The sequence below is a fragment of the Pelodiscus sinensis genome, chromosome 8, assembly GCF_052426305.1.
Source record: "Pelodiscus sinensis isolate ZL-2025 chromosome 8, ASM5242630v1, whole genome shotgun sequence".
Lineage (NCBI taxonomy): Eukaryota > Metazoa > Chordata > Testudines > Trionychidae > Pelodiscus > Pelodiscus sinensis.
Genome location: NC_143059.1, coordinates 8,983,597 through 9,007,423, shown reverse-complemented (window position 1 = coordinate 9,007,423; position 23,827 = coordinate 8,983,597). Strand labels below are relative to the sequence as shown.

General features: G+C 39.2%; 1 protein-coding gene across 20 annotated transcripts in view; it reads left to right on the top strand.

Annotated features, from left to right (window-relative positions):
- The window catches only part of KCNMA1 (potassium calcium-activated channel subfamily M alpha 1), a 755,813-nt gene that overhangs the window by 469,746 nt on the left and 262,240 nt on the right, over positions 1-23,827 (top strand). For all 20 annotated transcript variants that reach the window (XM_075934712.2, XM_075934716.2, XM_075934715.2 and 17 more), the window contains 2 exons: positions 4,118-4,211; positions 7,600-7,711. In XM_075934712.2, coding sequence (XP_075790827.1) covers positions 4,118-4,211; positions 7,600-7,711 — 206 coding nt within the window. The remainder of the gene's footprint in view (positions 1-4,117; positions 4,212-7,599; positions 7,712-23,827) is intronic.

The window sequence follows — 23,827 nt, the reverse complement described above, 5'->3', positions numbered from 1 at the left end:
CCTCTTGGCATTCATGGATTTTTAGGTGGAATGTGAAAGACAGAGGGAGGAATGAATTGGATAAGCCATTCCCATGGTGGGGAAGCAGGCCGGAAAAGCTAAAAAGCAGAAAGACTGGCAGGGTTTCACAGTAGGGGGAGGATTCAAAACTGTAGCTGTGGGGGGAGAGGGAATTGAGGATATTAAGGTCTCTACATCAGTGGCAAGGGATGAAGGAACGTTAAGGAGTATGGGTGTCAAAACATGCAGAGAATTCAGTGAGAGCATAAATGGGGCCTCTTTTACCAACTGGTTAAATTTTAGCTCCCTGTATTGAATCCTATTTTAGAAAATATTGTAACCGTAGAAATAAACACATCCTTATTTCACAGTCCTATATGTACAATCCAGAGCCAGTTTCTGCTCAATGTTAGGACAGCACAGGGAGGGGCATTCTCCCATTAGCTTCAGTGGACTTACTCCCAATGTACACTGGCGCGAATGAAATCAGAATCTGGCCCCCGAGTTTGTAAATTACAAACAGCAATAATTGGCTCTTTGGATAAAAGGTTGTGTCACAGCAAGAGCGTGTGTGTCATTTAAGGTTAATCTTAGAAGATGAGCAAAAGAAAGATAACACTTCTGAATGTAGCCTTGGGCTACATCCAAGGTGATGCTGCATTCATATGCACCATTCATGATATAGTGGGAGTTCTTTCCTCTGTTTGTTTAAAATATTGTTCTGATCCAAATGGCGAGTGTTCCCTTTGACACAAAACAACCCTAACTACATACCCTTTGTAGTGCTACCTAACATCACCATCAATATGGGGACATTCCCGGTTATTCACCCATATCATGTCAGTCCATCAGAGAAATAATTAAAACCCTTTGGGCGCTGGAGAAATTATTGATGTTAAGCTTTAAAGCGAGGCCTTCCAAACGTAGCCACTTAACTAACTGGCTAGCATTTAGAACAGATCAATATGTGTGTTGCAGGAAAGCAATGTTTGCTTTTCAATTAAAAGAACTTGGCTTGGTCCAGAAAACATGGTTAATAAATGAAAGGCACTTGAATTAAAACAAAAAAAAAAGTCCCTTATTAATCTCCATGGCTGTCTGACTCTGTATTCTTATTGAGTGTCCCACTCTGATTTGTTTTAATTATGGTATTTACTTAACCAGAATGCAAAATTTACACCAGAATCATTGCCCTCATTCAATTCCACTATATTAAACTATATTTGTGTGATTTTTTTTTAATATTCCTCCCTTTCCCCCCAAATAATTCACAGTAAGAGAAATAAATGTGATCTAATATCTCGTAGAAATGTGAATTCCATCCAGGCACCGAGGGGAGAATGAAACTTTTAGTATAATCTGACTGATTTTTTTTTTCTAAACAAAATTCAGTAGTAACGTTGTGGTTATGTTTTCTGCTTGGAGTAAGGAAGAAAAGCACAGCTCCCATATTGCTAATAGGAGTTTTAAGGCTGATACTTTCTTCTTATTGCACTGAAAAGATATCCCTTCATGTTTTTATTAGTTGGAAAAGGACCAAAGCAATAGTTATCCTGGTACCTTTAGAATCTCTGTGCCTATCTGTCGGACGTGTTCTCCAAGGCTAACTATTTGCAGGATGTCATGGTGAATACTTTTGTAGATTTTTTTTTTCTTTTTCACAGAATATATACGGTTTGTAGACTTTGGGGAGAGAAAGGAACTAGTGGTAACCCTGTATAATCCACAGCATGGGAAAGGAAAATGGTTACAGTCAGGATTATCATCACCAGCAACATAGTCAAATGTCATGGCCTAAATGAATGACAGAGACTTGATCCTGCAGCGTTTGGAAAAGTCAGATTGCTGTGGAATTCATCTCTTTGGTGTAAATAGCTTTCCTGCCTTTCCATGATCCTACATTTCTGATGCAAAGAATTTTCAACAATAAAAGCAAAAAGACACCACATTTGTGTACAACAGAACTTTCTTTGGGACTAGAAATGAGGGATTCGAATTAAGGGACACTTGAGAGGTGGGAATATTAGTGGTGGTATTTGTTTTTTGATAGCGCCCAGAGTCTGGATCGGAATCTCCTTTTGCTAAGTGCTGTAGAAACACGAGAAGCCATGGTGAACAATGGCATTAGCGCACTTGTAAAAATCGTATGGCTTTCTGGAAGGACAGCAGTGCAGACATGCAGGCCTCATTGGCAACCCTGGTTGACTCCTTCCGAGAGCAGGCATGCTGACACTACATGGCAATGGAGGGAAGACAATAAGAGTGATTATTCTTGTCCAGTGTTAAACGTGTGTAATTCCACTGACTTCAGTGGTGTTACTGCTGATTTTACAGTGGTGTAACTAGGAGTTAGAGGCCCTGAAACCCTGTGTTGCTGCAGCATAATCTTTCCTATTTCCATTATACTTCCTTTGATTTTTGTTGCTGTGGTACATCATGACTCAACTGGGTAGCCTGCTTTGTTAAAACAAGGTCCTTTGTTCTCAAAAATGTCCTCACACAAGGTACATTTACTGATTCTTTGCTGATGTCCATCCTTTTTTTGTAACTCAGTCTGTATGAGTAGAGTGAGAGATGCAAATTTCAATACATACATTAATTTTTTAGCTGTTTGGGGTTTTTTTCTTTCCATCTGCTCTTGTAAATCAGCTTTTCAGCTATAATTTAGGTGGCATGTTTCATAGTGTTCACATCAAAGCAAAATAGTATTTCTTTCAAACATTTTGAATACAATTTCCTACTGAACTGACATTCTTAAAACACTAGGTGACTGTATGTCAGGGAGACTTTTGCCATATTTTTATGCATCTAAAGTCAAGAGAGGGCATGCTATACTGAACTTGTTTGACCTGTAATGTATACAAGAAACGGAGAGAATTTGACTGCATGTATAAAATGACCTGGTAGCCCAGCTAATTTCCTTTATATCTTAAAATAGGTTACTGAAATTCATAATGCATAGAACCTTGCTTGTTGAGCAATTCAGCATCATATGTGCAGAGGTACAACTATACTAACTGGTATTGCACTCAGTGATTGATTTTGAACAGGAGAAGCCAAGAAAATTCTGCATCTCTCTCCTAAAAGTGTATTTTCCATGGTTCTAAATGATCAAGAACTTTCCAGCTAGGGAGTATATTTTTCCCTTTCCTCTTTAGATATCTATGATTAAATGATGGTTTGCTATATATATATTGGGATGTGCTGTTTACCTTGGTCTGCAACTTGAAGACCTTTCTGTGGCTTCCCTAATCTGTTATATGAATTTCAAAAATAAATCACTAATTATGTATATAGAAAAGGTTTCCTTCTTTAGCTCTATGAGCTGGTAGATCTAAGTATTCTGTAAAGTACCAGTTTGTATAGCGTATGCTTTGGAGTTGGACCTATCTTACTCTTAATATAATATGCTAGAATGTGCAATGTCTGCTTGCACACACAAAGGTAATTGATTTACCTGCATGCAAAAATTAACCCTTAGAGTACTGCTTCAAGTTCCACAGTTTTGTTGTTGTTTAATGTTACTAGTGGGCTGTTCAGCTTTGCTACTCAGCTCATAGTACTGTACACAACTCATGTAATGAGCCATGTAAAAAAGAACTCTTTATGAGAACAAATCTTACCAAGACAAACTCCCCCAGGTTGTTAATGGGTGATCTATTCATAAGCAGCTACCGTTTTTAAGGTTTTACATTATGACATTAATTTGAAGTGTTTAATGTTTCAGTGTAATTGTATGCCTGGTAGATTTACTTCCTACACCAATGTAGCTGTGCATCCAATAAAAAGAAGTCAGTTCTTTAAGGGTTAATGTGGAGTTAGGGGATCCCAAGGTATTCTCCTGCTTGTCTTTCCTTAAAATGTCTGCATGTTTCTTTTCAGGTAGTTCACCTGAACATGTGAGCATTAGGAATGAATGAGTGACTAATTGAATGAATTAAATGTTCTTTTTTGGAAATGCCTGCTTGTATTTTGCAGGGGGCTGGGTAAACAATCGTAGCTCCTAAATTCAGGCCTTTATCAAAACCAAAGGCAAAATTGAAAAGGGGTATTTTTTGAAATTTTCCACACAATCTGATACCGCCAGTTTACTTCAATTTCTTTTTCTCTCAAATAGCCCAATAGAAACCTGCCAGAATTTCTACAAAGATTTCACATTACAGATAGACATGGCTTTCAACGTGTTCTTCCTACTCTACTTCGGCTTGCGTGTAAGTACCTTGAATTATGCCACATGGGTTGGGGAGGGATGCAAGAATTGTACTCAGAGGTTATTTGGCAGCTGCCTAATTCTTCATTCACAATTGATGCCAGGAAATGAAGTGGTTTCTGAGACCAATAAGTAAGGATTTTGGCTGAGGGCTCAGAGGCTAAGTAAGAGTGATGATAGGACTGGATTACTAAGGGGATTGGAATAGATAACTTTAGACCGTTGCCAATCTGCTATCCTCTAATACTGTTCAAAGACCCGTGTGGAATTTGGTCTCAGTCCAGTTCCGAATGGACTGATGTCTACATCACAAAAATTGCTACAACTGGCATTAAACTCCTGTCCTTCTTGGCAATCTTGGGAGAGTGATTGAACTGTCTTTGAGCTCCTCCGTGTTTTTGCTCTAGTTCAGTAGTGCAGACGCGTTGGTGATATAGCAAGGGAAATTCAGTGCTACATCTTGTGTTGCACTTATAGGCCGTGTCCACACTCAGGGGTTCTTTCGAAAAAAGTACCCTTTTTTCGAAAGAACTTCCCCTGCATCCAGACTCAAGCCGCGTTCTTTCGAAAGTAAATCGAAAGAACGCGGCTTTTCTTTCGATGGCGGTAAACCTCGTTTCACGAGGAAGAACGACTTCCTTCGAAAGTTCCTCTTTTGAAGGAAGGCGTTCTTCAATGTAAAGAGGCCGTCTTCGAAAGAGAGCATCCAGACTCGCTGGGTGCTCTCTTTCGAAAAAGCGGATTTCCTCTATCGAAAGATCCGCCTGCTGTCTAGACGCGATCTTTCGAAAGAGGCTCTTTCGAAAGATGCTTTCGAAAGAGCCTCTTTCGAAAGAAGCCTGCAGTCTAGACACAGCCATACTGTCTGCAAGCTATCAAGCTAGCAGCTGTCTGAAATGGTATCAAGCTAGCAGCTGTCTGAAATGCTAAGTTATTCGAAAAAAATGGTATTTTGAAAATGCATCATTGATCACTTCTCCCTGTGTTCTGAAAACCAGATGTTTAATGTGAATCAGGTTGCGCAATCAACGTACCTAAAATCACTAGTCATTTTAAAAAAATGTGGGCCAATTTTCCCTGTCATGTATGTTGGATTTTTTTGCTAAATTCAGGCGAAAGGGCTATGACCTTGAGGGTAACACTGCTTGTTGTTAGCTGGCTATTAATGCTTATGGGGAGAACCTCAAAAGATTTGATAGTCTGTAAAATTGGCCTGGAAATCTTTTCAAGATTCTTTCATCGGCTTTCCTCTATATCCTTCTTGGGGGTTCACATATTTCCTGTGGTATCTTGGTACTTCTGCTTTTGTTTCCTCTCAGGAGCTGGAAGTGTAATCGTGAGCATAAGAAGTTAAGAAAAACTTTATCAATATTTTAGGAATCAGTAAGAAAGTTTGGCTTGTGATTTGGAAAAAGGGTCTTGATTGGGAGTTATTTCATCTGGTCAGTTTGACTTGGGCTAGGTACACTAGTTAGCCCTTTGAAAAACAGATTATCTCTGTATTTTCAGTATTGCTTCCCATATTCTATATCACAAATACATAATAGAATTCTCAGAGAGATAGCCTGTAACATGTTAGTCTGTAACTTTAAAAACAATGAGTAGTCCTGTGGCACCTTAGAGACTAACAAATCTGTATCTATAGATATATCTATAGATCTAGAATCATGAACTTTCGTGGGCACAACCCACTTCTTCAGAGGTGTGTGTGTGTGTGTGTGTGTGTGTGTGTATGTGTATATATATATATATATATATATAATCAGATGGATATATATATATTATCTTCATCTGTTCCCCCTGGAATAATGAAATGCAACTCACAATCATATAAATATTACTTTATCTACAGCTCTAGAAGATATTTGTGTCCAAATACATGCATGCATCCTGTATAAATTCTTACTCAGCTGGCATCCTAAGTTTACTGCAGAGGAGAAACAGAAGCTCTCAAACTTCTGATGAAGACAAAACGCAAATTAAATGAATTACCAGATAGTCAGGCAATAAGGCATGAGAGAACTATGGTTTTCAAGAGCTAATCATGGCTTTGGGATGCATGACATATTGCGAAGTACCTTAATGATGGCATGCAAACACTTAGAGCATGATAAGTATTACCTCAGGAGTTTATCCTGCTACAGTTATGGAATTTGTTTGAGAGTTATTAATTATTTAAATGAATTACTTTCACAGTATTTGTATTCAGTACCATTATAGAAAAAACCAATGTCTTTTGCTTACTGAATTTGAATCAAGTCTCAGTTTGACTTGATTTCTGAAAGTAAGGGAATTCTGAGTTATGGGAGGCTAAAAATCACACAAGAAACCAACTCTGTTGTGACTAAATATCTCCATGTACATCTTCCTAAAATCTCCCCAAGTTTGGGACACCCTTGCTGAGCAAGGTGATACCAAGTTTCAGCCTACACTTGGTTATCTCCTTGTTATATTTTCATGCCAGACCTTTGATGTCAATTGAGCAAGCAGGTGTCTCTTTAATTATTTTAATGGGACTTCATGAGCATGGAAAAATGTGTTGTTACAAACTCGGGGCCTTTTGTTTGGGTATAGGACTTTTATTGGATTCTTATCACTCCATGCCCTTTTCTAATAATCTCTCTGGAGTTACAATGCGGTTGGTGTACAACATGTATTATTTTATGTAGAACAGTTTTAAAGAGGCAACAAGTAGTCAGAGACTTGAGAAACAATGATATGGTTTATGGACATTGCTTTCAGTTGAAGGTACTGCTTTTATATCTGATCATCCAACGGTCAAGTGCTAGCTGGGGTAGATTCCTGATTTCTCTAACTAAATGAAAGAATGCCTTTGATGTGCATCTGAGTTTGGTGTGTACACTTACTCCAAGTTTTGCATGACAGTAGTTGCACATTTCCTAAAGGAAACATTAATGTTCAGAATAGCCCACGTAGCACATACGATCTCATTGAGATCATAAAAATGCCAGGAAAAATTGGGTATCAACCACATGTATGTACCTGCTATCAAATACTTGAGTGGAGGTGCTGAAGGAAATCTGATTGCACTCTCCATGGCTTTTTATAAAAAAGAGTTTACTTGGAATGATCTCGATAAATGCTAAAAGAGGGGTGTATTGCTGCTGTCTCCTTTCAACAAATCTGAGAACTCAATGCATAAATGTTCCTCATTTTTCTCTTGATATATGGCCCTCTCACTGTTAATTTTAGTGTTGCCAGGTAATGTTGTCAAGTAAACCAGTCTTGTGATTCATCTGAGCACACCAAATGCTGCTCCACAAATTTCTAAAGTAAAACGGGAACTTAATCTTCAGAGAGGAGAATATTGTACACAAATGTATAAACATGTTTATAAATTGATTTATTTCCCCCTTTTCTTTTTCTAGTTCATTGCAGCCAATGACAAGCTATGGTTTTGGCTGGAGGTTAACTCAGTGGTAGATTTCTTCACAGTCCCTCCGGTGTTTGTGTCAGTGTATTTAAACAGAAGTTGGCTCGGTAAGTAAATAGCTTTTCATTTTAATTGCTGATATCAAAACACACACACCAAGGCCCAGTTTGACAGAGTTTTGCAGTTCTTCATTCTGCATCCCATGTAAGTGGAGGAATGGAACAGATGTTGTCTTTGCAGGATGTTCATTTCAGCAGACAGGTGGGTTATATTGCATGGGACACTTACCAGGTCCATTATACTCTTGATACGTGAATGCAATTCCCAGTACGGCAGAGTTGCAATAGATACCTGGTGACATTTGCGTGGCAGTGAACACCAGCTTGCAAGGAGAAGTGTCTGAGATTAAGTTACTTTTTAAAAGGTAAGTTTAATTTAATTGTTCCTGCTCACAACCTGGGCAGACAATCCAAAGCATTCATTTATAGACGTACATTGCCATGAATCATCATGAACCTGTGTAACAAAAACTTGAACTGATTGGGGCCAACTCGTATGAACAATTGGAAAGACTCTGATAGTATTGGTGTGACCTTTTGCTTAGGAAAGACCATGGGGGTGGAACAATGATTGATTCCCTAGGCTAGTGAATGGGTTGCATGAGTGGCCCTCCGTCATCTCAATGGTCTGCTAGACTGTCACAACCAAGGCGGTCTGCCAGGACAGGGTAGTTTTGCTTACTGTGCTTGTGTACTAAGAATGTGTAGGGTGTGCTGGTCGAACTGTAAGAGCACTTTGATTGGATGCAGCAAGAGCACCTGGATTTTATAGCCAATGTTGTTTTCGATTAGCGCACACCTCACTTCACATGCCCTTGCTTTACCTGCATGTCATGCTAGTAATACTGGTATGCAAAAACCGACATGGACGGAAACCAGCAGAATCTGGCAACTCTGTGCATGACCAATGGTAAACAAAACGTCTTTCAAGCTGCACATAGAAGCGCAGGTTTCCCACTGCTGGTGTGGTGAAAATAACGAGGTGCTGTGTGAAAACAGAAAGCACAAAATGAAGCTGAGCAGCCAGTGTTAAAAAGAAATACCAAGGGAGAATGCACAGGGGAGGAGGGCAGAGAAGCAGAGATGGCGAGAGAGAAATATTAATGGAAAACAAACCATGTGCCAGCCTAGTATTTGGAAGTTCCTCTATCCTTAATACAAAACACAGACGTCCCCTTTAATTCAAATATTGGAATTCTTATTCAGTCAAAGCTCTTGCTATAGTTAGTGCAGTCATGGTTACAAGGGACCACCCCAACCCATTTTCCACTTTACCCTGGTTTTGGAGTCTCAGAGGGGTAGCTGTGTTAGTCTGTAACTTTAAAAACAATGAGTAGTCCTGTGACACCTTAGAGACTAACAAAAATGTACATAGCATCATGAGCTTTCTGAGGCAAAACCCACTTCTTCAGATGATGAACTGGAGAGGAATAACAGAAACTAAGTGTTTTATAACATGGATATAAAAGTAGCCATACTTCTACAAAGGAATTTCACCAGCCAATTACAGAGAGAGTGAGTGGGCAGAATTGGTATTCTTCTGCAAATTTGACACTGTTTCCCTGGGCTTAAACAAAGACATTAACTGGATGTTGCATTAGAAAGCCAGTGTCCCCTGCCCTTAACAGCTCATTTTTTCATCAAAAGCTAAGTATGGGACACTCAAAGCCCTCTTAATTAGTCTCATTAGCACCAGTCCTACAATTGACAGATAATATTTTTCTGTTATAAAATAGTTGGTTTCTGTTGTTCCTCTCCAGCTCATCATCCCAGGGAGTGGGTTTTGCCCACAAAAGCTCATGATACTATCTATATTTTTGTTAGTCTCTAATGTACCACAGGATTGATTACCCATGGGTTTGGGTCAGCAATAAGAATAAGATGGTGGAGTGGGCACAAAACAACCAGTTGTCCGCTGTCTGCATTTGGCTCTAAGTGAGCATGGTTCCTGTTGGATTCATCCACACACACAGCTGGGTGAGGTGGAGAGGATAAGACTGGCTGTTCCCAGTTTACACTTAGTGGTTTGTAGACATTTGCAGCCTGGAAGCCAGACACTTAAATGAGGCCACCGTAGTTGGTTGATGACACTGGGGGGGAGGGGAGGCAGTATCAGAGGTGTCTGAAGTGAACTTGCGATCCTCAAACATATTTAGCATGTGCAACGTGACAGCAGATCAGATTAATTGATGGCATATCTCTTTGCTTCTTGATTTATATGTGTTCTCTTGTCATTAGACAATGTCAGCACTGTGATGAGTGATTTAGCTGATTACATTGTGCTTGGATGCCAACATGGAGTTGGAGAACTCTTCAAACCGGACCAATGCCTAGAAATTCCGGCATGGCACAATGTCAGGGATGACGTCTGGCAAAGTACCAGGATTTATTGAATTCATAAAAATTCAGTCTGCTAGGTTGGGTCATTAGCTTCCCGGGGGTTACCCAGGCAATGACGGGGGATGCTACTTGAATGTTAAACCAATGCCACTCACTACATAGGGATGATTGTTTTCTCTATATGTTTTGGGGGACAAGGACAGCGTGATGTACTCAGTGTGGTACCACAACTTAAATAATTAATAATAATATTAGAGAGCATATACACTTTCTACAGATTTTATAAATTAGTTCTGCCACTGTAGATGCCATTTTACTGGAAAAGGAAGCTCAAGACTGAACGTGACTCCTTCCCATTGGGTAGGAAGAGTCATCCCCGATCCAGGCAAGAGCATTCTCCCCTTGGTTGCCATTTGCAGTCTCGCTTTTGTCTGTTGCGTGGCTACCTCTTCTGAAGGCTCTCATTCCCTGTTGAGTGACTGAACTTGTCTGTGAAATCAGCCTAGGCTTTGTGTACAACGGGCAATGCTCTAAGCTGTCTCCCACTCTCCTTGTGGTTTTTTTCCCCCTTCAGAGCAGAAGGGTCCTCTGTGAAAGAATGAACCATGAATCATTAAAGCTTCCTGCCAGATCTACAATTTAGAGCCATAACCTCAGCTCCTTCAGTGTTGCTCCTACATGCTGTGACAAACGAATTATGTACAAATCCAGCAATATGTGTTAATGATGAACCTCTGAGTCCACCCTTTAGATTGTTGGTTCTGCCTGAAGAGTCCAAGGATGGTATAAATATTTTTCCGTTTTCCCTCAACAAAACACCAGACCTTGGCCTATTCCCATAGCCCTTTGCAGTAGTATAAAGGGCTATGAAGCTGACCTAAGCAGGCAATGTAAGGATTCCCTGAGCACAGGAGAATTCCCAAGCCCTAGGTATTAAGGGTAGGATGGGATAGTACCAAGAATGCACTTCATTCTGGGGTTTCTTGAACTGATCCATGGCTTCCTTTGGGATTTGAATGAGCAAGCTGAGGTGAGTTCACCTAAGGCAAAGATACTCGAGGGAGCAGATGTGACTTCCTGCCAATTTATGGTGCCATTGCCTTAATATAACTTAGAACTGTCCCAACTGGCTAAATCAGTTAGATATCTTAAGCCTCTGTAAATGAGGCCAAGGGAAATAGATGGACATTATAATTCAGTTACAGCAAAACAAAAGAAACCAAACCCCTCTTTACCCAAGATTAAACACAGTTTCCAGAGAAGCAAATGTTCATTTCAAGAACCGAGATATAGCCACTTTCATCATGCATTTCCATAGTTATCAAGAGTAAAAAAGGACTTGCATGATCTTAATACATTAGTTTATTGCTCAGTTACAGTGGAAAGCCAGTTAATTTTCTTTCCTCCCCTCTAGTCATTCAGAAAGGATGAGAGAAGCATCATCAAGAAAGGATTTACTTAAAAAAAACGTATCTGGGAAACATTTCTAAAATATTTATTATAAATGTGCCATTGGCTGTGGAAAATACTTATTGGTGTGGGTAGTGTACAGAAGATTTATCAACACTCACTTGGGAAGAATTTGCATTTGTGAGCACTGCTATTCTAAATGAGTGTCAATAAAACCTTTTTCCGCACCACATCATCATGGATTCCTTCTCATTCCCTTTACCTCAAATTTTCTTCCCGTCTTTTTTTCATGCTTGTTGATCGACATTTCATTTCCTAATTGTTACTCTAACTTTCCTTTCAAAAGTAAGGTGAAACACAGAAGAGAGAAAAATGTTAGCGTATCTGGAGACAGTTTGAACAGTGTTATGGAGCTGGGTTTATTTCTTCAGTTAGTCACGTTGTACCATTTTTCCCTAGGGGTGGATTCTATGACAGGGTCACAAATATCCTTGTTTTCTCTTGAGGGAAGTTTACTTACTTCCAGGTTTCATCTTAGAAAAGCAGACTACCTGGCCATTTCCTCCATCCACTGTTCTTTTAGAAGCAGTCATGCCTGTGCTGGCAATGTCATGCTTCATAAAATCCTCTATATCTCTAGCATAACACTATACGCAAAATTGATAATAGCAATAAAAGGACAATTCTCCAGTCCAAGCACACACATCTGTGGAGAGGAGAATCTTCCCAAGAAAACATTGCCAACAAAAAGAGCAGAGTTTCGTGTTTTAAAAAAAATAATTTCACAGATTGTCAGCCAAATGACTACAGTGCATTGCAGTGTGTACAGGTTTTATGTCCAGTTCCAGTGAAGCTAGGTTAAAAATGAAATTGTTCTGTGAAAACAGTGACATCAGTCTAGAGGGATGAGTCTTATGTTATAATTTCCTCTCCTTTTGTAACAGACATGAGTTGTGTTTTAGCCGACACAGCTGCATTTTCAACCGTGAAATCCTCATTGCTTTCAGATGGGTTGCAATATGCTGATTTAAATAACACTGTAAAAATAAGTATCTTCCAGAAATACATTCAGCAGTAGTTTACAAATATACCACACGGTGTTTTAACACTGTTACTTTAGCCACATTAAATGCCTGAAATTGCCTTTCAATCTGACAACTATAGATGCTATGTGAGGAAAAAAGGAAGGTATTGATTCTGGTTGAAACTTAGCCTCAGAATTAATTGCCTAGACAGGCTAATACTGATAGAGGTGGAGTAAGCAGATAAAACAAACTGCCCCTTGCCACTAGCTGTGGCAGCATCCAAGTCTGACGAGCAGCTGCCATGAGATGCCATTAGGACTGCCATCACAGCCTAAGCTTTGATTTCTTCTCTGGTATTTTAGGATCATAGCTATTAGAGATGGGAAGACTCTTTAAATCATCCATCCCTCTGCCTCCCAGTATGGGAGTATTTTCTACAATGCCCAGTCAGGTAGTAAAAATTCCAAAAGCTGGAGATGATTTCACAACTTTAATATATTCTGTTTTTCTTGACATGCAACCTAAATTTTCCCTTCCCTAACTTCATTACATTTACTTCTAGCTAACTATGTTACCCCTTTGGCCCATCTATTGAATTGGCTTTCCTTCTTTGGTGTTTAGACACCCTTTAGAAATTTATAGATTGTTGTTATTGGCTCCATTAGCAGTAGCATCTCTTTGGTTTTTAAGTCTTTCTTAATAAATCTATCAGAGGGGTAGCCGTGTTAGTCTGAATCTGCAAAAGTGGCGAGGAGTCCTGTGGCACCTTATAGACTAACTGAAGTGTTGGAGCATAAGCTTTTGTGGGCAAAGACCCACTTCGTCAGATGCATCTGACAAAGTGGGTCTTTGCCCACAAAGTTTATGCTCCAACGCTTCAGTTGGTCTATAAGGTGCCACAGGACTCCTCGCCACTTTAATAAATCTAAAGCTTCAGAGGGTAGCTGAGTTAGCTTCTGTGGACTGAATTCACCCAGCATTCAATATAGTCAGCCATATTTTCTGTTGTTGCAGATTAAAACTTTAGTGAAGAAAATGTCTCAAGTGGAGTTTTGCCAGTTTTCACTAGCAAGTGTTGCTGGACAGCAAAGCCATATGGATGGACTGTGTTTCTTACTTCACGAAGTGATGCATTTGCACATGCAGCCCAAAATTGCATTTTTGCTGCCATGTTGTGTGAGAAAATCTGTCTCTGAAACTGAGCAAGCAATTTTCAAGGAATGATTTAAGTACCAGATTGATCACTTTTTCTATTCATTAATTATCCACAAACAGACTTCAGTTGTTACTAATGTGTCCATTAATTGCAATTGAGGCCTATTCATGCAAGCCAGCTTCAGCTTGTGGCTTGCTCACAGATTGTTGGCTGTGAACTATTGCTTTGAGTATTTGCTCTTTGTGACATTTAAATGGTCGCAAAAAACATATGGTTTTGCCTTTACTCCTTGATTGCATCACTGAACCATTTGTAAACCATGGGAGGCCTTGGATAAATCATTTGTGACTGTGTTATTACAAAAGTGAGATGATTTGTGAAACTTTTTTTTTCTGGAAAAAAATTGCTTCTGTGACTGGAAGAAAGATATCAAGAGTGCATTCAAAGCAAGCATGAATAGGACAATGTAAGACAAAGGGCCAGATTCAGATGAGACTTGACACAGGTGATGCAGCAGAAGCATGCAAGAAGCCTCATGTCTTTTGCCTGTGCCAGCACTGACTACAATAACAAGTTCCTGCTAGCAGTTCTGCCAGTGAACAAGTTGCTGTGTCCATGGACCAGCTCATAGAATACTCCAGGTAGTAGCCTGTATCAGAAAAGTCCCGGGGAGATTGTGGGCATGGGGGGAGGGGTTCTTTGCACTGCTCTCTACATCAGGTTGCATATACATTGAATCATTTAGCTCAAAATGGCTGTCTGCTGACTGACCTTCAACAGGTGTGAGCACAATATACTGTTTGCGGTATGGATAGGGTCTTGATGACTTTTAAATAAAATCACTTCTTGAGGAATTGCTTTTCAGATGATTGATGCAGTAGGTTTGAAAGAAAGATTACATTGTATATACACAGGCACTTTAAAAAAATGGTGTAACTGTTTTGTTTTCTCAATTACCAAATGTTACTTTAGACTGGGGACTGACTTGTCTGCAATATTTTAATTAAATTAAAACAAATACGAACTTGTTTTGTTAGTTGTAGAGAGAAAAAAAGCAGTTAGAATAATTGTTTTGGGTCAAAGTAAAGATTTTATTTGACTTCAGATATATTTAGGGTTTTTGGAGTAAGTGGGGGAATGGTTCAGGTTTGATAGTACCATCATCTGGAATGTGTGTTTTTTTTTAACTAGCCACATTTCTAAATGAAATGTTTCGAAACACATTTGAAAATGTCAAAATAAAACACTTAGACTTTACTAACAAAAAATTTTTTTAACAAAACTATTCACAAATCACGTGAACTGATGTGAAATTGCATTTTGACAAGCTATTATTTAAAAAAAAATCACTCAGCTACATGTGTTTGTTTCTGTGTAAACTTTGCCAAGCAATGGGAGCCCCATCTTTCATATTTCCTTCCTCAGCACATTTCTATAAATTTCAGAAAATGCAATTTTAGATAGGATTGTTGACAGCACCTTAAATATTAGTGGCAAAATACAGTGGCTGTCATAATTGAACTAGAGCTTGAAGTGATGTCAGCAATACACGTGAAGAACTTTCAGCTCCAAAATATTTATTTTAGATCTGTGGGGGAATGATCAGTTTCCTCCAGCCTCCTGTTTCTGTAGCCTAACATGACAAAAACTCTCTTATAAATTTGCTCTCATTTTTTGTTTCTGTTGGTTAACTATTGTGCATTTCTGCCATCTAGTGACCAAAAGGGGAATTGAAAACACTTCTGAAACCATTGATTTAGGATTTCAAAATAGATTCCACATTTGTAATAATTAATTCTAGAGAAATCTTGTAAGTTAACTTATCCAGTTTATTTGGTTATATTCTAAAAAGCATACTGCCAAGATTTTTAGACTCTCAGATTTAATTTCCTTAATAGAAGTCCCCTGGATTAGCCTTAGAAGACAATACATTATATATATGTGCTATTCCTTTTTCATATTTCACAACAGCTGTTAGTGTTCCTGAGAGAGTTTCAGATAGCTACTGAGCCTGTCAATAAAAGTCTTTGTGAACACCCTCCATGGAATGCTATTTTTAAATAATGTGGCATTGAAAGAAGTTTAATGCCTTCATATTATATTGCCGATTATACTTTTCAGTTTTCCTCATTTTTTTCCAATAGAAAGAGAAAAAGAACAGAATTAGGAAATATTTGAGTAGACTAGACAAACACAGCTCCAAATTAAAAATGTATGGAATTAAAAATACAGATGCTTTGAGTTCTTTACAACTTTAGCTTGTCTTAAAGAACAAATGCTCTACAGAAAAGGGTGCTAGTGCCCAAATTCTTACATGTACAATAAGAAAAAAAATCAAAAAAGGCACTAAATGAATTTTAAAAATTGAAATGGTAATTAAATATCTGAATATGCAAATTATTTTAAAATAATATATTGTGATGCCAGCAAGTGATTGGAAAGAGGAGACTTGAGGTAATGATATAGGCAAGATGTATCACAAAGTCTTTTTGTGTCTGGATTATCTTTACATAACGTGTGGTTTTCATATGGAGGATGTGACATTATTGAAGTTTGAACTGATTTTTGGCATCAAACATAAAATTAAGTGAAATATGTGTTTGACTATAATAATTGTCCAGATATAAACTGGAACCGAAGCACTAATAATTAACTTACTTAGTGCCAAAATCTGTTATGCAATAAATGAGCAGGCATATGAAATGCAACTGAAGGATTTAAATCATGAGGTTGCTCTTTATTAGCCTTGTAAGTATTATTTCCTCCATGTCTCCTGGGAAATAAATTAGCATCTTATTACCAAAGTGTAAGCCCAAAAGACAAGTGTTACAATTTGTCACAATGCTCTTAAGGAACACTTTAAAATTCTTTACAAAAGTAGAGACCAAAACAATAAGACCAAAACATTTTGTTCCCTATTGTCATTGTCTCATAACTTCCTTCTCCTCTTTGTTCTCAAGTCTCTGTTTCTTGGTTACATAGGCTAATGGCTACAGTGGGAGACTGGAAGAAGGGACTGGTAGGTGCTCTTTTTCTAGAACTAAAATTGAGTCCTTGTGGGAATTTTTGCAAGGAATTCAATTGTATTTGCCTGAGTTTCTGCATTTTTTAATAATGCTAACCTGCTATACAATTAACAGGACCAGATTCTGTACATCCACTCACACTGAGGGTACATCTACACTGTAACATTATTTCAAAATAACTTAATCTGCATCTACACAGCAGGGAATTATTTCAAAATAATATTGAAATACTGTCAAGCTGGAGGACTTTTTCCTTTGACTCCTGTAACCCTTATTGTACGAGGAGTAAGGGAAGTCGGAAGAAGAGTGGTCTATTTCAAAATAAGTGCTGTGTAGACGCTCCCAATTTTGAAATAAGCTATGCATTTGACATAGCTCAATTTGCATAGCTTATTTTGAGTTAAGTCCTCCTGTGTAGATGCACCCTGAGTAGTACTTTACTCAGGAGTACTTCCACAGAAATCAAAAGGACTTCTTTTATATTGCGTAAAAATAAGTGATGTCAGAATCTGACATCTAATATCTGTAGTATCAGCTGAGGCCTGATCCTTAGATAGAAAGGATACAAGTGTAAAGTGCCTTTTGTCTCTTCTCAAGTCTTTCATTGCAGTCTCACAACTACAAAGCACAGTGTAGCTGATTAATACCAATACACAGGTTCACAAGGACCTTGGGTCAAACCTTGTAAAATAGAGCAAAGCCAAAATAAATAGCCTTTGACCAAGAAAAATGCACTTGAACATCATGAGACTAGGAAATAGAATCTACAAGCAGTATGTTCATTTATCCAACTTATTGGGAGTCTGCTATTGTCTCTTTATATAGGATTTTGGCTCTTCTTACCCTCTATGCGTGCCAAAATATAGCTCATGCACTATTGCTACCTGAACTGACCAATATTTAGCCTTTCACACACCTGCATGAAGAGCTGCTACATGTTGCTGAACTGTAGCTACAAAGGAATGTGGCATCTACTTATGCAGTTGTTCTGCTATGTCGTCTGCCAGTGCAGTAGCAATGCAGGTCTTTTGCAACATTTTGCCGTTGTGCTCCAGGTAGAGCTGTATTTGTAGGCTTTAAAACTCACTGCAGAGAATTTTTCAATAATTAGTACAGTATTGATGGCAAAAAATATTACAGTGAAGGCTGGTTTGCTTAGCTGGTCTGAACATCAAACATTTTGTACAGTCTACATGCTTTCTTAGATTTTTCCATCTGTTTTAAGGGTATATTGGATGCAAAATTTTGCCACAATAATCTTTACTCAGACTTGTAAAAGGAGTGTTTTTACTTAGACACAAGAATGATGGCTTTATCCTTGCTCTTGCCATAATATCTTAGCAGGAGAGAGAGCTTTCTTTCAGAAAAGTTAGAAGGAAAGAAGCCTAGATAATTCAAAATTGATTAAAAGTACCTGCCGATATTTATAGCTTCCCACCTATATTTAATCTCAGTTTGCCAAAATGTGGAATTCCTCCTAGACGTTCATGATATCAGGTAATTGTTTGCCATAAAGAAACAAAATGGAAGCATTGATTTTCACCAGTAACAGCAAGTTCTAAAAGCCTGCATTGCTATTTTTTGATATTGTTTCCCTTCTGTGCCATGGACACATGGGCTCTTTTCAGTGTGGAGTGAAGAGACAATACATATGTCAGATGCTATTAAAAGTGGTTTTGAGGGCTAGAATTCTGGTCCCAGAACTTCTACAGCTCCTGGGATAACAGGTATAGTAGTTTTAGTGACCTGCTACTCATAGGAGCAGGTCCATTATTTACCCTCTGGATCAGCCAGATAACTGCAAAATCACTCATTCATCCTCCCAAAGCCAGTACAGTACATGGGATGATGACCCTAACGAAGCATTTTTAAAAGGGTAATTATGGATGGAATGATAGTAGGGTGAGATGGGGTGAGGTCCATAATCTGTCCTAGCTCCATGGCTCTATGCTACCTGAGTTTGTTACATCCAGCTTCTGGTGAATGTGAGCAGGACTAGGAATAGTGCCAAGCTGATGCTATGGGTGATAAGTTGTCATTGTGTTAATTATAAGCTGATGTTTACAATGATGCAGCAATGTCTGTTTTTTTAACCTTGTGGGCACAGTAAATAATGATCTGTTTTAACCAAAAGTTAGAAGGACTTAGGCCTTAAAGTTTGACCAGGTATGCTTCAGTGATCTTTACACATGGAAGTAACTTTCAGCTGCCATTTGGACTCATCGGGAATGGCTTTTTACATATTTCCCAGTGTGTAACTTCACAGCCTGGAGATCCTCTTCCTCGCCTCTAAAGCCCTAGAACAAACGCTTGCTGACGTAAATGAATCTCTCATTCATTCAGCAGCAGTCACCTATCGAATTCTCATGAGTGCAGTGTGTGTGGTAGGGGTTTGGTTTATGTGGCATTAAGAAGGGATGTAGCATGCAGCCGAGTCATTTTAAAGAAGTAATTTTTGAGCTTTTGTGAGAATGAATTAATCATAAAGCAATCCCTGGTGAGATTTAAAAGGCTACTGAGCCATGCACAGAGAGCTAGGTACTTCTTAAAGAAGAGCTTCAGTTAGATCCTGGTATTCTCAGTAGGTGGCTTAGTAAGCCTGTACCAACAGGAGATTTGCCAAGTAAACCTCAGAGGGTTGTGAGCTTCTATTTAGCTAAGCTCAGATGCTTATAGGAACCCAGTTGTTCCCCTCAATGACCGTTTTGCCTTTCTTCGGTTTAGCCCTTTCTGAACATAAGTTCCTAGATGCAACCATTTCCTGTTGCCTTGTCCCCTGAACAGACGCCTTTACACCTTCTCTCCCATCTCATGGGCACTAACAGCACTCTCACGACCCTCTCTTCCTCGTGAGTCATTTCTACAATCGCTCCTTTTCATCCTAGCTCAGAGACCCTACCTGGCAGGCTCCTTCCAGCTCTCTGCAATACAGAAATTATTTCCTAACATCCCCAAACTCTCCCTCCTGTGCCTCTAAAAAGGCTCTCCACCTTACTTTTGTCATCACTCCCTTTGCAGCCCAATATTGAGCTTTCAGGTTTCCATGGTACTCTTGCTCACTGCTCTTTGCTTACAAAGACATGAACTGGATGGGCCGTTACATTCAACACCCAAATGACATCAAATGCCAAGTATGGGACACTTGGAGCCCACTCAATAGCCTCATTCATATTGGCACTACAATTGACAGGGTTTTTTTTCTCCACCCTCCCTTCCTTCTCTGTTATAAATTTGGAGATTCCCCCTTTTTTCTCCACTCATCTGAGAAAGTGGGTTTTGCCCACAAAAGTGCATGATACTATTTATATAATTCTCTAAAGTTCTACAGGACTACTCATCATCAATTAACTACTTCTCCTTTCCCCAAAAGGACGGTTATTACCATCTGAGAGACTGTCAAGTTGTTGGGCTTTTCCTTCTAAAAATTCTCCGCAACTAACGTGAACCAGGGATTTTAAAATAACAAAGACTTTACAATTCAAATGCTTTAACTTTTTTCATCTTTGCTTTATCTTTAATGGAAAGTTCAAAGGATTTGTGATGATGTGTGTTGCATGGTACAAATCAGGCAGTTGCCTCTGTACACCAAATTCCAAACAGTATTTTACATGGTTTGACATTGGATAATAACTGGGTTATGTTAACAGTTAGGCCTGTATAGTACAGGTTGAACCTCTTTAGTTTGGCAGCATTGGGGCCTGACAGGTTCCGAACCAGAGAATTTTGCAGCTCACGGGAGGTCAATATTGTCTAGCAGCATTACCCACACTTTCACTGCTTACTGGGGTGTTAGAGGACATTTAGGGGTAAATTAGAGCTAAATAATAGCACAGAACATTGAGCACTAGGTCTAGTGGCTATAAACAAACTTTATGGGACTGTGGGAAAGTTGGCCACACCCATGATAAGGGGACATCTGGCTAACCAAAATCATTCCAGACGATGGAGGTTTCTGGACCATAGAGTTCTGGACTAGAGAGGTTCAACCTGTATATTGAAATTAATACAGCAGATACCACGGCATCTGGATTTCTCATTGTGAAGTACCAGGAAGAGGCACTGGGTTAGCCATCATGACTGGGCCTTGCCACTAACGTTTCAAAGGCAGGAGCCTATACAAGCATGCCATTTAATGTAACCAGCCTCACCCTGGAAAATGTTCTTATTTATTCAGAAATTGATCAAAAATGTTTCTTGTATTGGCCAATCTGTTTTTTCTTACTCCCCAGCCTAAGAAAATTATTAGAAAATTGGCTTAAGAGGGACTGAGGGAAGAATAGAGTTAGTTATGTACCTTATCAGTTTGACCACATCTATGTGCCTTTTTTAAAAGCTATCCCTGAGCAGCTGTGCAGATATATTGGTTTTTGTTTTCCAAGTGAATCTAAGGAAAGTGCATGTACTTTATGTCAACCCCCACTTTCACATGGGCACACATGTGTGAGTAAGAGTATGCAATGATTTTTTGTGCATCATTCATCATTTTCTTGCTTAAATGTATCCTGTCACTCAGTCATTGAGTGGAAAGAAAGCAATGTGACTTAGGTGACTAAACATGCATCACAAATTGTCACAATGAAGAGCTCACAACAACCCCGGGGTTGAAAATTGTCTAAAATAGCCAGTGCACGCTTAGGAGTTACATTCATCAAAATCAGATTTGATTCACAAAGAGGATAGGGACTACATTTACATAATTCATTCACAATGAATAATTCAGCCAGCTCTCCTCCTCATGAGGGTATTACTAGACTTTCTGTCCTTAGATAAGGATGTTCCTTGCATGCTGTTCTAAGTGTACTATCCTTGAGGGGTTTGTGAAGTGGTACATGGGAATGGCAAAGCTTTCTGTGTCTGCTGGAATTAGTGATTTAAAGTGTCTTGGGGAGGGCCTCAGTGTAAAGTTCAATTCTAACCTCGATGGATCTTGACGACTTAACCCAACTGTTGGTGCTCTGTGTACAGAGTTTTTTCATATAGAAAAAGAGATTCATTATTATTTCTGAGAGCCATTTTTATCCCTAGCCTTGGGAGATTATTATAGAAATAAATATAAGACAAGATTAGGGAGTATTTAATGTATTTTTTTTTTAAATATTACATAATAATATAAGCCATTAAAGTGAAGGCAATAGATGCATATTGTTACAAAACAACTGAACAACCCATGTGAATTCTTTTGGTTATTCTTTTAACAAAAAGCTTCTATTTTTCAATTTTTTTTCTTAAAATATAGCTCAAATCTATGACTCTGGCAGAAGTCAAAAAGCAAAACACTGTCACAGGTCCACAAATTTGTGGTCTCAAGATATTTTTGGATGCCATCAAGAGCATGAGTTCCCTGACCATAAGAATGGGACAGTGTATATATTTCTGTAAACATTCTGACCAGATTTTATTTGAAAATAAGAAATAAAATAGACAAGGCAACATTGAACAGCAAGGGTAACATGATACATAGGGGCTTTTTGGGATGCATCGGAGGTCATTGTTGCTTTGCTCAAATGGTTTATGATGGCACCAGCAATCTTTTGATGTAATTATGTCCCTGTGCCTCACTTACATTACATATATTCTGCCGAACTGTATATTGTATGTATCATAGAATACTAGGACTGGAAGGGACCTTGAGAGGTCATTGATTCCAGTCCCCTGCCCCCATGGCAGGACCGGTCTAGACCATCCCTGATGGACATTTATCTAACCTACTCTTAAATATCTCCACAGATGGAGATTCCACGACCTCCCTGGGCAATTTATTCCAGTGTTTGACTACCCTGTATCAAGCCAAATGGTGTAAAAAAAGTCATTACAGAAGGGCTGTAAAAGTATATGAGTTTTTGAAAAATAACCCTCCTTGCTGGTACTAGATACAGAGAGGGGCCCAGCTGAGGGAAGACATAGTCAAAAGAGCATGAATGTGGGGAGAGTACATTTGGGTTACTTGATAGTTATTGTGTCTGACTCCAGGGGAATATGAGTTTCAGAACTCACTGACTCACGTGACTAGTTTAGACTGAGAACAGGATTCTTCACCAATGCATTTCATTAGCTCCAGCGTTCAGCTATGCACTGGTGAGCCAACAGTCCCATTAGGGTTGGGTGAGCAAGGACAATTTCTCTTACTCCTGTCAGCTCAGATATTGGTCTCAGCAAAAATGTGACCCTTCCTATGCAGCTGCAGAGCATGCCAGAAGCAGCGGGAATGGTGTGACTTACAGAACTTGAGTGGGGTGCGATATAGGTTTTCTGGAGCCTGTCAGGTAGTAACGCTACGCGTCTAGGTTTGGAGGTGGTGCAGAGGGGGGATTGGAAAGGAATTGCACTACGGGTTGGTTTAGGCGGATCTGTTGCCCATCGACTTCTGTGACACGAGGGTCCAGCTACAATTCAGCTTTTTGCAATAGTGATTAAGTGAATCCTATGCTGCTCCATTTTGGGGGGATTCCTTTCTGTTCTTTACTGATTTACCTTGTCTCCTTCTTGCTATCTCAAGGACCACTTATATATAATTGGGATAAACCCTCATTACTTGAAGATACGTGTGCTTAATCACTCCTGCCTAATAAGGGATCCATTTTACCTTGTTGTTTTTACCAGTGAGTTACTCATTTCAAATGATATCTCACAATGCACAGTCTGAACAAAGACGGTTCCGTGTGTGTAGGGCATGAATACAGGAATCCATTCAGTGGCACAACTTTTCTGTGACTTACACATGCTGAGCACCTCTCAGACTCAGCGTGTGAATTTTCCATCAAGCCACCTAGGACCTAAAGTTCTCTCTTATAACGTTTGGGTTTACTCCCAATATGCAGATTTGCTTCTGATTCCAAGCTGGCCTAGGGACATGCAGCATTCATTGGCTCTGGCATCACCTTCAGTTCAGCATCTGGTTTAATATTGTCTGAAGTTTTTAAATAATAAAACAAAAGCAGTGGAGAAAATACGGATGTCAAATCCACAAATGAGAGGGCAGTTCTCTGCTGTACAGAGGCTTCACTGAAGTTAATGGCCTTTCTGGAACCGTTTGTACTGCACCTGACAGGTTGCCAGGAAGCCACGAACACTAAAGCTAATGATGCTTAGAGGGCAGTGTTTGCTTGCTCATTACATCTCCGTGTTCTTGGACCTTTCCACTGCTTTCCTGTCTTTCCAAGCCTCTTCTAGTGCAAGAAGCTTTTTAATATGGAGCTCTGTTAAATCC